Genomic DNA, 15,988 nt, shown 5'->3' with positions numbered 1-15,988 from the left:
TTTAAAGCCTTTCGTGAGTACTAATGCTGATTGTCTAACTGATGCACAATTACACAGATTTTTCATGTATCTTCTCTAACATACCCTGCATTGTAGTATGTATAGAATAATTTTAGGAGAGGTATAATTTTCTAAGTCAATGCTGTGTAGTTAAAAAATATGGTGAGTCAGTTGTTTGGAATTGTAACGGTAAGTGATTATCTACCTACCAACTACTTTTGTCTATTCTGATTGGTCAGATGTCAGCTAGTTGGAAGAGAACAGGGGTGTATTCATTACGGCAATTCTGTTGCAAAACGTTTAGTCTGTTACAAAACGTTTCGCAAAAGAAACATTTACTCCAAACGTTTTGCAAAGAAAACAAGAGTTTCTATTGGGTCCTCCTTCATTATTAAATAGTCAAAAGTGTAATAAGTCTCCATTCATTGTTTGTCTGAATAGAGATACTGCATATGTTAATACTACATACAGTACCAGTCAAAAGTTTGGACACACCTCATTCAAGGGTTTCTATTTATTTTTTATTATTTTCTACATTGTAGAATAATATTGAAGACATCAAAACTATGAAATAATACATATGGAATCATGTAGTAATCAAAATATATTTTATATCTGAGTTTCTTCAAAGTAGCCACCCGTTGCTTTGATGACAGCTTTGCACACTCTTGGCATTCTCTCAACCAGCTTCATGAGGTAGTCACCTGGAATGTATTTCAATTAACAGGTGTGCCTTGTTAAAAGTTAGTAAGGAATTTATTTCCTTCTTAATGCGTTTGAGCCAATCAGTTGTGTTGTGACAAGGTAGGGTTGGTATACAGAAGATAGCCCTATTTGGTAAAAGACCAGCAAAGAGAAACAACAGTCCGTCATTACTTTAAGACATGAAGGTCAGTCAATCCGGAACAGTTCAAGAACTTTGAAAGTTTCTTCAAGTGCAGTCGCAACAACCATCAAGCGCTATGATGAAACTGGCTCTCATTAGGACCGCCACAGGAAAGGAAGACCCAGAGTAACGTCTGCTGCAGAGGACAAGTTCATTAGAGTTACCAGCCTCAGACATTGCAGCCCAAATAAATGCTTCAGAGTTCAAGTATCAGACACATCTCAACATCAACTGTTCAGAGGGGACTGTGTGAATCAGGCCTTCATGGTTGAATTGCTGCAAAGAAACCACTACTAAAGGACACCAATAAGAAGAAGAGACTTGCTTGGGCCAAGAAACACGAGCAATGGACAATAGACCGGTGGAAATCTGTCCTTTGGTCTGATGAGTTGAGATTTTTGGTTCCAACCGCCTAGTCTTTGTGAGACGCAGAGTAGGTGAACGGATGATCTTTGCATATGTGGTTCCCACTGTGAAGCATGGAGGAGGAGGGGTGGGGGTGCTTTGCTGGTGACACTATCAGTGATTTATTTCGAATTCAAGGCACACTTAGCCAGCATGGCTACCACAGCATTCTGCAGTGATACGCCATCCCATCTGGTTTGCGCTTAGTGGGACTATCATTTGTTTTTCAACAGGACAATTACCCAACACACCTCCAGGCTGTGTAAGGGCTATTTAACCAAGAAGGAGGGTGATGGAGTGCTGCATCAGATGACCTGGCCTCCACAATCACCTGACCTCAACCCAATTGAGATGGTTTGGGATGAGTTGGACCGCAGAGTGAAGGAAAGGCAGCCAACAAGTGCTCAGCATATGTGGGAACTCCTTCAAGACTGTTGGAAAAGCATTCCAGGTGACGCTGGTTGAGAGAATGCCAAGAGTGTGCAAAGCTGTCATCAAGGCAAAGGGTTGCTACTTTGAAGAATCTCAAATATAAAATATATTTTGATTTGTTTAACACTTTTTTGGTTACTACATGATTCCATATGTGTTATTTCATAGTTTTGATGTCTTCACTATTATTCTACAATGTAGAAAATAGTAAAAAATTAAAAACTCTTGAATGAGTAGGTGTGTCCAAACTTTTGACTGGTACTGTATGTCATTAAACAAAATAACACACATAGCTTAAACAAACAAACGTGACATTTTAAAACATTCTCTGTTTTCTCTCTCGATATCTCCCAGGCCTGCCGTCATAGTGGACAAAGAGCTGGTATTGACGGCAGCTGACAGGAGGCTGGAACAAAGTGAAGAACAGGGGTGGAGGATCTATTTTTACTGGGGCCCAGGAGTGTGTCGAACACAGAAGGTGAGTCGGGAGGGGACCGTTTGGGAGCGGAGATCAGGGAACGTTAATCATCTAGACAGGAGAAACATTAACTGTGCATGAGGCTCGGTCTCTGGGTACTGAACTTACTGTAGTTTCCTCAAACAAAGGCGGAGAGGGTGTGTGTGTGTGTGTGTGTGTGTGTGAGAGTGCATTTCTGTGTGTGTGCACGCTTGTGTATAGAGTCTGCAGAGGTGACACACACAGCTCTTGAAGACTGAGTGCACTCTGCTCTGAAGAAAGCCACTCAAACCCAGTGGAATATGCCATATTCTAGGACTGTACATTCAGGTTTGGTGAAAACACACACTGTTAAAACCGATGATGCTGTATGGCTGAACATACACTTCTCATGGCAGGCTTGTCACACTGTACCATCATTCGACTTCAGCTCCAATGCATTGTGACAAATAATTGAATATTTACTGGGTGTAGCCTATACATTGTTGTCTAGTTACAATTTTACAATGGCACACACAAACACACAAACAGAAATGCACTCTCACGCACACACTCACTCACTCACTCACTCATTTGTCTGTCCCTGGATGCAATATTATGCCTAGTATTGTCACTGAAGAGTCGCTGATATAGCACATTTGGCACATTTACCAATGATTGAATTGGAGGTGTGCAGAAAGCGACGCGCTCACCTCAAGAGAGCCTTTTGTTATTATGTTCGGCACCGGCTGATTCACGTTGACCTGTTTGGGTTCAACTCACATGTTGCTGTTACTAGAGTCAGTTATTTAGTGCATTGCATCATGGGAGAGCTAGTGGGTATGCATGGTTTTGCTCCAGCTCTGCTGTAACCGACCTGATTCAGCTAAACAAGGTCCTGAGGAGCAGCTGATTAGTAGAATCAGGTGTGTTGTAGAACGGTTTGGAACAAAGTCCTGCGGCTGGGTAGCTCCTGCTATACATATTATGCAGTACAATATTTAGTTTGTAGCGACATAGCTGTGTGTAGTCTTGCTTACAGGGGCTTAGAATCTCCAAACAACCTAGCTTTCATTGGTACTGTATACTTGTTTCAGTTGTGACAACACCTTGCCTGCTTCACTTGTTAACGTGCTGTTGCATATAGCATTGCAAATGATAGTTATTGTAAATGATCGACACCGAGTTGAATATAGTGCTCAATCCACCTGACAGATAACTGTCAAGACAACCAAGGATGGTGTAATTATTTCATCCTTATGGTTTAACTGCAACACTATCCTTAGCGTCAACCATTAGTTTGGTCTTCTTGGCATAATCCATTTATTTGGTCTGGAATACAGTTGGGCTGTATAGGATTGGATTTGTTGACTTGATTTACCCATCGCAGTTTCCTTTTGTGACCCATACCGTTGACTCTCACCTCTGCAGTGAAATAGATATTCCTCTCTAAATATGGAAGAGCCTCTGACGCCACAGATGAATGATGATGCCATTTGGTTTTGTGAAGGCTGTCATTTTGAAGGGGCTCAATTAGTCGATCATGACACAGGCACACACACCCTCAGCCGATGGGCCTTTCTACAGATGTTCCTGTGATGTGAGGATGAAATTAAGGGGAGGGACGTCCAATGACTCAATGCAGCAGAGCAGCCCCCCCCCCCTCCCCTCTCTAGAGCAGGTAATCTTAATGTTTTGTACACTCATATATACATACACTGAGTGTACAACACATTGAGAGAGAGCGAGAGACCGCAATGAGTCATTGGATGTCCCTCCCCTTCATCTCTCCCTCCTCATCCTCACATTTCCATGACATAAACTGACCAAGTGAATCCAGGTGAAAGCTATGATCCCTTATTGATGTCACCTGTTAAATCCACTTGAATCAGTGTAGATGAAGGGGAGGATACAGGTTAAAGAAGGATTTGAAAGCCTTGAGACAATTGAGACATGAATTGTGTATGTGTGCCGTTCAGAGGGTGAATGGGTAAGACAAAATATTGAAGTGCTTTTGAACGGGGTACGGTAGTAGGTGCCAGGCACAGCGGTCTGAGTGTGTGAAGGACTTCAACGCTGTTGGGTTTTTCACGCTCAACCGTTAACCGTCTGTATCAAGAATGGTCCACCATCCAAAGGACCTCTAGCCAACGGTAGGCCAGTGGTCAAAAACGGGTTATTGATGAAAGAGGACAAAGGAGGCTGACACGAATTGTGCAGAGCAACAGACGGGCTACAGTTAGTCAATTGACAGTCCAGTACAACATTGGTGCCCAAAGACCCATAAAATAATGCACAACTCGTCGTACCTTGACACTAATGTTGGTATGGCAGCCAACGACCTTACAGAGTTCCAATTCTTTCAGCAAAAAAACAAGAAACTGCGGTTGCAATGGGCTAAGGAACTAAAACATTGGACACTGGAGAATTAGAAAACATTGCCTGGTCTGATGAATCCCGGTTCCTGCTGTTTCCCGATGATGGGAGGACTAGGGTATGGAGAAAACCACATGAGTACATGTATCCATCATGCCGCCTGTCAACATTGCAGGCTGGTGGTGATGGTGTGGGGTGAGTTTTCACGGCACACATTGAGCCCATTGATAAAAGTGGAGCAAGGTTTGAATGCCACAGGATATCTGAACATCATTGCCAATCAGATGCATCCCTTCATGGCAGCAGTGTATCCATCTGCAAATTGATTTTTTCAGCAGGATAATGCCCCATGCCACAAGGCTAGGATTGTCCAGGAATGGTTCCACGAACATGAGAGAATTCAGCTTACTGCAGTGGCCTGCCCAGTCACCAGATCTCAATCCAATTGAGTATCTGTGGGATGAGATGGAACAAGCTATTCGGAGTAGAGATCCATTACCAGCCAACTTGACACAACTGTGGGAAGCATTGGAGTCAACATGGGCCATCATCCCTGTGGAACACTTTCGACACCTTTTAGAGTCCATGCCCCTACGAATTGAGGCTGTTCTGAGGGCAAAAGGGGGTGCAACTCAATATTAGGAAGGTGTTCCTGATGTTTTGTTTACTCAGTATATATATATATGTATGTATATGTGTGTGTGTGTGTATATATATATATATATATATATATATATATATATATATATATATATATATATATATATATATATATATATATATATATATATATATATATATATATATATATACACACACTACCGTTCAAAAGTTTGGGGTCACTTAGAAATGTCCTTGTTTTCGAAAGAAAAGCAATTTTTTTGTCCATTAAAAGAACATCAAATTGATCAGAAATACAGTGTAGACATTGTTAATGTTGTAAATGGCTATTGTAGTTGGAAATGGCACATTTTTTATGGAATATCTACATAGGCGTACCGAGGCCCATTATCAGCAACAATCAGTCCTGTGTTCCAATGGCACGTTGTGTTTGCTAATCCAAGTTTATCATTTTAAAAAGGCTAATTGATCATTAGAAAACCCTTTTGCAATTATGTTAGCGCAGCTGAAAACTGTTGTGCTGATTAAAGATGCAATAAAACTGGCCTTCTTGAGACTAGTTGAGTATCTGGAGCATCAGCAATTGTGGGTTCGATTACAGGCTCAAAATGGCCAGAAACAAATTACTTTCTTCTGAAACTCGTCAGCTATTCCATGCCAGAAATTGCCAAGAAACTGAAGAGCTCGTACAACGCTGTGTACTACTCCCTTCACAGAACAGGGCAAACTGTCTCTAACCAGAATAGAAAGAGGAGTGGGAGGCCCCGGTACACAACTGAGCAAGAGGACAAATACATTTGAGTGTCTAGTTTGAGAAACAGACGCCTCACAGGTCCTCAACTGGCAGCTTCATTAAATAGTACCCGTAAAACACCAGTCTCAACGTCAACAGTGAAGAGGCGACTCCGGGATGCTGACCTTCTAGGCAGAGTTGCAAAGAAAAAGCCATATCTCAGACTGGCCAATAAAAATAAAAGATTAAGATGGGCAGTCTGAGATATGGCTTTTTCTTGCCAGTTGGTGGCAGCATCATGCGGTGGGGATGTTTTTCAGCGGCAAGGACTGGGAGACTAGTCAGGCTTGAGGGAAAGATGAACGAAGCAAAGTACAGAGAGATCCTTAATGAAAACCTGCTCCAGAGCTCTCAGGACCTCAGACTGGGGCGAAGGTTCACCTCCTAACAGGACAACGACCCTAAGCAAACAGCCAAGACAACGCAGGAGTGGCTTCGTGACAAGCCTCTGAAAGTCCTTGAGTGGCCCAGCCAAAGCCCGGACTTGAACCCGATCGAACATCTCTGGAGAGAACTGAAAATAGCTGTGCAGCAACACTCCCCATCCAACCTGACAGAGCTTGAGAGGATCTGCAGAGAAGAATGGGAGAAACTCCCCAAATACAGGTGTGCCAAGCTTGTAGCGTCAACTCGAGGCAGTAATCGCTACCAAAGGTGCTTCAACAACCAAAATACTTATGAAAATTTGATATTTGCGTTTGTTTTTTATTTTATATTTTGCTTTGTCATTATGTGGTATTGTGTGTAGATAGATGAGGGGAAAAAAACAATTTAATCCATTTTAGAATAAGTTTGTAACGTAACAAAATGTGGAAAAAGTCAAGGGGTCTGAATACTTTCCGAATACAGTATACATACACACACATCTCTTTCCCTCTCTCTGTCTTTCCATCTCTCTTTCCCTCTCTCTCTCTCCCCTTCTCCCCCACCCCCCCATCCCCCCCCCCCCCCCCCCCCACCCCCACACACATACACACAAGCATAGACACTCAAACAAACCACTCTTACCTATCATGTTAGTGACCTAGTTAGCTGTAAGTTGAACCAACAGTTAAATTTGGATTCAGAGAAGGTATAATTTACGGGAGCTTCAATACACTATGCTTATGTGAGAGATAAGAGGTGCGATCTTCTGAGCCTGCCCTGTTTTGAAACCCAGATAATACACTCTGGAAAATCAGATTCCGAGAGCACCGTGGCCCCTGTAATTGTCTCTCTGACTGCTACTTCTGATGCTACTCAGAGCCGCGGTGGAATTCACATATTGAACTTTGCATGGTGGGGAGAATGAATTATTCTTAGAGTTATATCATCATAGCAATACTTTCTCTCCCCCTTGCTTGCATTCTCTCGCTCTTTCTCTCTCTCTCCTGTTCTCTCTCTCTCTATTCTCTTCTGTTCTCATTCTCTCTCTCTCTCTCTCTCCCTCTTTCTTTCTCTTTGTGTCTCTTTCTCTCAATCTGTCAATGTCTTGCTCTCCTCTCTCTCTCTCTCTCTTGAACAAAATGTTAGGTGGGCCACACTATTTTCTTTGCTCACTGTAATCAGTATTAAATCCTATTGTGCCGGTTATACAGTCAAAACATACAAGAAGTAGGGGAGGAAATGGTTACTGAATATGTACCCCAACAAACATAGATATTTGACACTGCCATCTATATAAAACAGCACCTATATACAGGCAAAGGCCTGACTTATTCAGATATGTTTCCCAGTAAAGACCTATTTGCAAATCAATCATGCGGCATAAATACCATCGCAGGCTTATTTTCCTCCCTCTAACGACAGGCAAAAAAAGAGCCGAAATGTAGCCGTGGCAGTTGATGGAGAATATGAATGAAGGTGCTATGATGCTTTTATGCGTTCTAATAAGCCTCCAAGGCTCCGGAACAGTATGGCTCTCAGTTTTACAACGGCTTGATTGTCTGCTTAGAGATGCACGGCGAGGAGGCTTGGAGAGGGGGGGATTGGGATATCTGTATATTGGGTGGTACGTTCCACCCGTTCGCTCTTCTTCTACCCAGCACTCCTCTCAGATGATTTGCTTGCTAAATAGGAGGGGGAAGAGATCTTCCCAGTGAATGGATTGGGATCTGACTGAGAATGAGTAGGGTGGTGGGTGACTATGGTTTGCTCTAAACTGCTACACACACACTTACACACCCCTCACTCTAATCCATTATGCACATACGCGCACCTACACACACACACACACCTACACACACAACCTCCCACCCACACTACTTCCTTCCTCCGCCTTTTCTCCATATCTTAATAATATCCCATCAGATGGGGCCTCGCCCGGTGGCTGAGATGTGCCTAGCAAGTGAGCCAACGAGGGAGACTGACGGAAAATAAGCCTCTCTGATATAAACACGTGATTAGCTCTGATAGAAATATATTGCATATAATAGACATGCTTTTCTGACATGTATAGAGTAAGGAGTCAAGTTAGCTCAAATTAATTGCATTTCTATCTACAATGTTCAGTAGATTGGATCCTCCTGAATGCCACACGGGGTTGAAGAAGCTAATACAAATATATGGGCAAGCTGAGTGTGTGAGGCTATGCACTGCACAGAGATCCTATTAAATAAGTTCAGAATTGTAATATTATGATGCACTGTATATAGGGCTACTGTAGAACCCTCCCTTACAGAGTTTAAGCAACCTAATTTAACCTTGGTTTGTACAGCACATTACTTCAAAGCCGTTGCATGCATTGCTTTTAGGGAACAATAATATTTTTATTTGTTATCTCTTTTGGCCCTTGATAAGCATATTAATGGTATTTTGTCACACAACTAGCTTCTGGTTATTTCAACGTGATCAAACAATGAATTGTAGTGCGGCTGTTAATGTTTTTATAACTGGGTGAAACATTGTATTATTAATGCCTATATGAATCATATATATTGTTTCTTCTAGCTTTCAATGAGCCTAAATGTTTTATGTCTAGATTGAAATAAATGGATACTTTGCTGCAAATTACTGCTTAATGTGATGCTCCAGAACATTTGTATAATTTCAGCCAGTAGTTTTCAAAGTGGTGCTCACGAGCTAAAATGGGGCCCCGTTTTGTGTGTAGTACGTCATCCAATTGTGTACTACGTCCTCCAATGAATATGATGTTTTTTTTGCAATTCGTATGTTATGTTACGAATCCTATTCGTACAATACTACAAACAGCATCTTTAATTAGTACATTTTAGTGGCCTCTAGTCTTAAATGAAAATATTATTTCTCAGCCTTGTATGAACTATGGCTCATACGTTTTATGTAAAAGCTTATGTAGTGCCTTCCTAAAAGTCAAACATAGAAAGTCAAACACAGAATTCATACCAATAATGTTAAGTACATGACACACCTGTAGTATGCGTCATATCTGCGCATCTCCGAAGAGTTATCAGCCAAATCGGCACCCGTGATTTCTCAAAAAGATTACCATCTAAGTACTTGGTGTTATTTTTCATTGGGAGCGCCATTGGAGCTTAGCATTCATCTGGTAATGAATTCGGGATGCATTATTTATGCATTTTAATGTTGGATAGTGGTTATTCCACATAATTTCATTAAAAGGCAGCCATAGATCAACTATGCCACACACAAAAAAAAGACATTTCTTAAAGCGTCCATTTGCACCATTTAGCGAGGAAGGGCTGTTGGCAAAGGAGACAAATGTTGTTGTTGTGGGAAATGTTGGCTGAAGTATAAGAGGCTTCTGAGGATGTCGAGAAATATTGAGGCCGTGTGAGGCTCTGATTTAGCTCGCAGCTGTGACAAGTGGACGCCAATTGGGGTAGCAGGCCCCTCTATCAAAACAAACAGCATTTTGGGAGATAACACTGAACACTGCTGCTGCACGCCTGATTGAAAGAACAAGTAGTGTGTTTGTGAAAGACCACATATTGCCCTGAGGGGACTTTTTTTCATTTTTTCCCCCTTGAACCATCACAAGGCTATATTTGTAAAAGTATTTTTTTATATAAAGGCACTATAGGAAATAGGTATTGAGTTAAGGCTGTTGTTGGACATTTTATTTTTCTTGTGGAGAAAACCCTTGACATTGCGTGTAGGCCTACATTCTCTTGGAGAAATCCCTTGAGATTCAATGGCATCCTCCAGGCCCATACATCTGAAATCAAAGCCCTTTGTTATTCCCCATTCTGCTTTTCTAGTCTCTCTCTCCCTCACACACAATCTCACGCGCACACGCATGCATGCACGAACGAACACACATGCAACACAAAGACACCACTCCACACACACGTGTCTGTTAATGCTTCCAAGAATACACAAGCCAATATAGAATCGATGCTGTCTAAAAATATTTAGACCATGGGGATCGATGGGAGAGACATCATCTTCATGCTATTGTGGAATGTATACACAAATAGACCTTAGATAGCATCGACCTTTGATAGCATCCGTCTTTGGTCTCTGTTGACTTGCAGTCAACGTCTTACTGCCTTCCGTCCTCTACCCTGTCATTGTATAATGCTGCTCCGACCAGGAATGATCCCACCGGTCGAAAATATGTTGAACTATCATTCTATCAATGGAAGTTTTGGTTGAAAACACAAAAAGTGATAATGTAGACTCATTTTAACCACATTTCAACCACAAATCAGATACTTCAAATGTATTTTCTTCTATCTGCAAATCAGACTTTTGGAATTGAGAAATTGTCAAGCCCATCATATTAGACTTTCACTCAAGGCATTTAATCCCTATCTTGCTAATGCTGCACAGGGGATTGTCAACTGTTTTCTGTTGCTAGACTAGCATACACTCTGATCTGATTCACTGTGGCAGTGTATTATGATGAACTATCTAGCTCTAAAGAAAATATACTATTATTTTTGGAAGAATGGAGTATACAGTGAGGGAAAAAAGTATTTGATCCCCTGCTGATTTTGTACGTTTGAGAAATTATCAGTCTATAATTTTAATGGTAGGTTTATTTGAACAGTGAGAGACAGAATAACAACAACAAAAATCCAGAAAAACGCATGTCAAAAATGTTATAAATTGATTTGCATTTTAATAAGGGAAATAAGTATTTGACCCCCTCTCAATCAGAAAGATTTCTGGCTCCCAGGTGTCTTTTATACAGGTAACGAGCTGAGATTAGGAGCACACTCTTAAAGGGAGTGCTCCTAATCTCAGCTTGTTACCTGTGTAAAAGACACCTGTCCACAGAAGCAAGCAATCAATCAATCAGATTCCAAACTCTCCACCATGGCCAAGACCAAAGAGCTCTCCAAGGATGTCAGGGACAAGATTGTAGACCTACACAAGGCTAGAATGGGCTACAAGACCATCAACAAGCAGCTTGGTGAGAAGGTGACAACAGTTGGTGCGATTATTCGCAAATGGAAGAAACACAAAAGAACTGTCAATCTCCCTCGGCCTGGGGCTCCATGCAAGATCTCACCTCGTGGAGTTGCAATGATCTTGAGAACGGTGAGGAATCAGCCCAGAACTACACGGGAGGATCTTGCCAATGATCTCAAGGCAGCTGGGACCATAGTCACCAAGAAAACAATTGGTAACACACTACGCCGTGAAGGACTGAAATCCTGCAGCGCCCGCAAGGTCCCCCTGCTCAAGAAAGCACATATACAGGGCCGTCTGAAGTTTGCCAATGAACATCTGAATGATTCAGAGGAGAACTGGGTGAAAGCGTTGTGGTCATATGAGACCAAAAACGAGCTCTTTGGCATCAACTCAACTCGCCGTGTTTGGAGGAGGAGGAATGCTGCCTATGACCCCAAGAACACCATCCCCACCGTCAAACATGGAGGTGGAAACATTATGCTTTAGGGGTGTTTTTCTGTTAAGGGGACAGGACAACTTCACCGCATCAAAGGGACGATGGACGGGGCCATGTACCGTCAAATCTTGGGTGAGAACCTCCTTCCCTCAGCCAGGGCATTGAAAATGGGTCGTGGATGGATATTCCAGCATGACAATGACCCAAAACACACGGCCAAGGCAACAAAGGAGTGGCTCAAGAAGAAGCACATTAAGGTCCTGGAGTGGCCTAGCCAGTCTCCAGACCTTAATCCCACAGAAAATCTGTGGAGGGAGCTGAAGGTTTGAGTTGCCAAACGTCAGGCTCGAAACCTTAATGACTTGGAGAAGATCTGCAAAGAGGAGTGGGACAAAATCTCTTCTGAGATGTGTGCAAACCTGGTGGCCAACTACAAGAAACATCTGACCTCTGTGATTGCCAACAAGGGTTTTGCCACCAAGTACTAAGTCATGTTTTGCAGAGGGGTCAAATTAAAATGGAAAACAATTTAGAAAAATTTCTACATGCGTTTTTCTGGATTTTGTTGTTGTTATTCTGTCTCTCGCAGTTCAAATAAACCTACCATTAAAATTAGACTGATCATGTCTTTGTCAGTGGGCAAACGTACAAAATCAGCAGGGGATCAAATACTTTTTTCCCTCACTGTAGATGGGTAACGGACACACACGCACAAAGCTACTCTTTGAAAAATATGGACTCACACAATCATTCCCCCATGGGCTCATCATGTCATCAATAGTGTGTAAAAGAACTGTGTAAAAAAGGAGAGGACGAAAGGGAAGGAGAAAAACTCTGTGTTCGCACAGGAAGCCTTGGCCTCTTCTCATCCTTCTAGAAACAATTAACTGGTCAATTTTACCCGGCTGCGTGGCGGCCGTAACCAGTAAGCCGTGCAGTGCGTCCGGCCTCCAGTCCACCACACAGATCTCCCCTCGACACCTCCAGAGAGCCATTTCGTGTCCACGCGCCACTGAAGCCATGGCACCAGGCATTATTTACACCCTTCAAATGAGGTGAATCACCAACAGACCAATGGGCCGTGCTCAGTAGAAACGGACCCACCTGCAAACTAGCTAGAGGATTAAAGGACAATTTAGCTTTTACAACCAGATCTCAATTGTTTAAGTTAAATGGCATGTTCTAGAAGGGTCCAGACACTTTTTTGAGAAACTTACCCTAACCAGCGAGTCACTTCCTCATCCTCGTTGTGCAGTATGGGGCTCTGAACATGAACAAATGCTCCAAAGACACACATACGTCGTTTTAGAAACTGAAAAGCTATCAGTATAGTGATGCAGGTCTTTAGATGTTGTACACATGAAATTGTGTCATTCTGAACTTTATCCACAACATTATAGTACATTTTGCTACAACTCGAGCGATACCTCTCTGTCCATTCTAGCAGCAGGCTACACAGAGAATGGAACAGCTGGTTAGGGGAAACAGCTCGAGTCACACAAAATGGAATATAACATTGCGGATAAAGGTCGGAATGACACAATTTCATATGGTTGCAAAAACGTATCCTTTAATGTCATGGCCAACTTTTGTGGCTCATCGAGCAACAGCTGTTTTCTTTGTCTGATTCTTTTTAGAGGACTTTGCGTTCTGCTATGTTGAAATGGCATTGTCTTTTTGTCATGACTGAGAAACGGACCCACCTGCAAACTAGCTGGAGGACTGTGTCTGGTGCTAATGTAATGGTAGATGTTTCTTTGCTGTTTTCTTTGTGTGTTACTTTTTAGAGGACTTTGTGTTGTGTTCTTCTACGTTGAAATTACTGTCCGAATACCCATTCTTGTGAAAGAGTATGCCTTTTGAGTATGCAAAAATAAAAAGTTTAATATTATGCAACATTTCGAAAATCAAGTGCCCGGATGTCATACTAATTTCTTCTTTCACAACAACTGATCAATTAGAAATGGGAATGTGCTACCGAAAAAACCAAATAGCGGGAAAACACGCAATCGCAAAATAAATGGTTTCTAGTGTGTGAATTTCCGAAAATCAAATAAAGTTTAAATGGCAGGAGGTTATACTCATTTTGGCTCTTCATCTAGTAGAATTCGATGCACACTTTTCCACAATGTATTGGAAGAGGTGGGCTGCGAGTAATAGTTATCTTTAACTAGCCGAACAACAACACTAGTGTCATGTCTACTCCCGCTCCGGCGCTCGACGTCGCTGGTCTACTAACCACCATTCCTGGCAACCCATCTTTATGCACACCTGCGTCCCATCATCAGTCACACCTGGACTTCATTACTACCTTGATTACATACCATTTATCTAGCACTCTGTTCTGTCAGTCAGCAGGTAGAATTGTTTATGTTTCCTTGTTAGACACTTCTCTTGTTTTGTATTTGTTCCATGTTCGTTATCATTAAACCTACACTGCACTTGCTCCCTGACTCCCTGCATCTACCTTACAACTAGGCTACTTAATTGGGAAGATGCCGAATTAGCTTTTAAACTAAATAGTAAACCATCTTTTGATTTCTGAATATGTCGGCACCGGGGACTCGGGATGTGGCTACATTATTGATTTCATGTTAATCAGGCCTTTTGACTTGAACATATGGATTGTTTTAGTTTTGTAGGCTAGGCTACCTATTTAATTTATGGATCAAGCCTGGGCAGTTATTCTGATCTCGTTCCCAATGATCAGTACTTTAGTTTATTATGTTGCTGTCCAGCGGTTTTGAATTTGCGATTAATCCGACTGTCCACATTTTTCTTTGCAATAGCCTTTTGATTTGAACATTTGAAAGGTTTTGGTGTGTGTACTAGGCTATTTGATTTAATTTATATATGTTACAGCACTGGTTTCACTAATAAATATGTTGAAATAGAACCAAATGATCTGTTTCTGTCTCTAGTCCTTTTTAAATAGAATAGATGAGCTATATCAACTACGGTATAGGTTGAATGTTATAGTCTGCCTATAACCAGCCTGAGTAGGCCTAAACTCCATTCCTATTCTATTCAATGTTCAGAGAAACTAATCGAATTGTGAATGAGCTATTATCAAGCTGGTTAATGCGATGCAGGTCTGTTACATTTTTAAAAATCCACCCGCACTCGGCCCCGCCCCACCTACTCAGCCAGTTAGGAGCCGCTACTGCGCTGTGGCCGTGGCATACTGCATACTTTTTACTAAACGGTACGTGCTAAATAGTATGCAAAGATGAGTACATACTGTAGTATGCAGTTTAAGTATGTAGTACGCTAGTATGGGTATTCATTCAGACACAGCCACTGACTTTTTGTCTTTGGTGAAGTTTAAAGACATATGGAGGCATTTTACCCCATATGTAACTCTGTGTTGTTGTTTTTAATCGCACTACTTTGCTTTATCTTGGCCAGGTCGCAGTTGTAAATGAGAACTTGTTCTCAACTGGCTTACCTGGTTAAATAAAAAAATAAAAAAAATAAAATTCTGCCGCAATGTGGACAGGCGCGCACACACACACACACACAGATCTAAAATAACTCTTCATCCAATCATCCTACTTGCTCCTAAACGAACACGGACCAAGACCTGGTTGTATAACAATGCGTTTGTCCGAATGTGCCATTTCAGTGGCTTCCTAACAGTGAGGCAGTGTCTGTTGGCAGGGGATATGAGGGGATTACACCCAGGCATTAAACATCTTAACGACATCCCCACGACTTAGCCAGCTACGATTTCCACTATGACTCGGCGGTCCAGAGCCATCGCCTTAGCCGGAGACATCGATTGGTGGGCTTCATCCGACACAAGGCGGTTCGGGGCGGCGTGCGTTTTATCCCCTGACCCTGCTCCACCTCGACTAGGGAGTGTTGCTAGGCGACCATGAAATTTAGTGTCCTCGGCCATTATAGACTGTCATGATTGGGAGACTGGTGAGATTTATACTTGGTGTATAAAAACCACCAAGTCAAACATGAGTCAAGTCTAAATGCCACACCCTATAAGATATGTATACCATCAAAGTGGACCCACCAACTAAATGTAAACAATGAGACAAATGCCTTAGTTGAAGTAACTAATCCTACAGACTGTGGCTTTAAGAATACTATACAGCATGATTTGTGAAGGCAGTAAACCAGAAAGTTGTAACCGAGAATCCTCGTTCAATGTGATTTATATTTTGAAACGTATTCACTTTCATCTTTTTTTTGTATTGTCATTTGCAGATTCTGATCTGCGGTTATTTATTCATTTCTTTATCGGAGGGT

The 15,988-nt window shown here is 42.0% G+C and overlaps 1 protein-coding gene across 1 annotated transcript in view; it reads left to right on the top strand.

Annotated features, from left to right (window-relative positions):
* Positions 1-15,988, top strand: part of LOC311112983 (uncharacterized protein) — a gene marked incomplete at its 3' end in the record, with an annotated part of 154,558 nt that overhangs the window by 57,117 nt on the left and 81,453 nt on the right. The window contains exon 11 of the mRNA XM_084156109.1: positions 2,078-2,201. Within this exon, the coding sequence (XP_084012235.1) occupies positions 2,078-2,201 (124 nt within the window). The remainder of the gene's footprint in view (positions 1-2,077; positions 2,202-15,988) is intronic.

The sequence above is a fragment of the Coregonus lavaretus genome (genome assembly GCF_964263955.1).
Source record: "Coregonus lavaretus genome assembly, chromosome: 39".
Classification (NCBI taxonomy): Eukaryota; Metazoa; Chordata; class Actinopteri; order Salmoniformes; family Salmonidae; genus Coregonus; species Coregonus lavaretus.
This window is presented reverse-complemented; position numbering and strand designations above follow the sequence as displayed.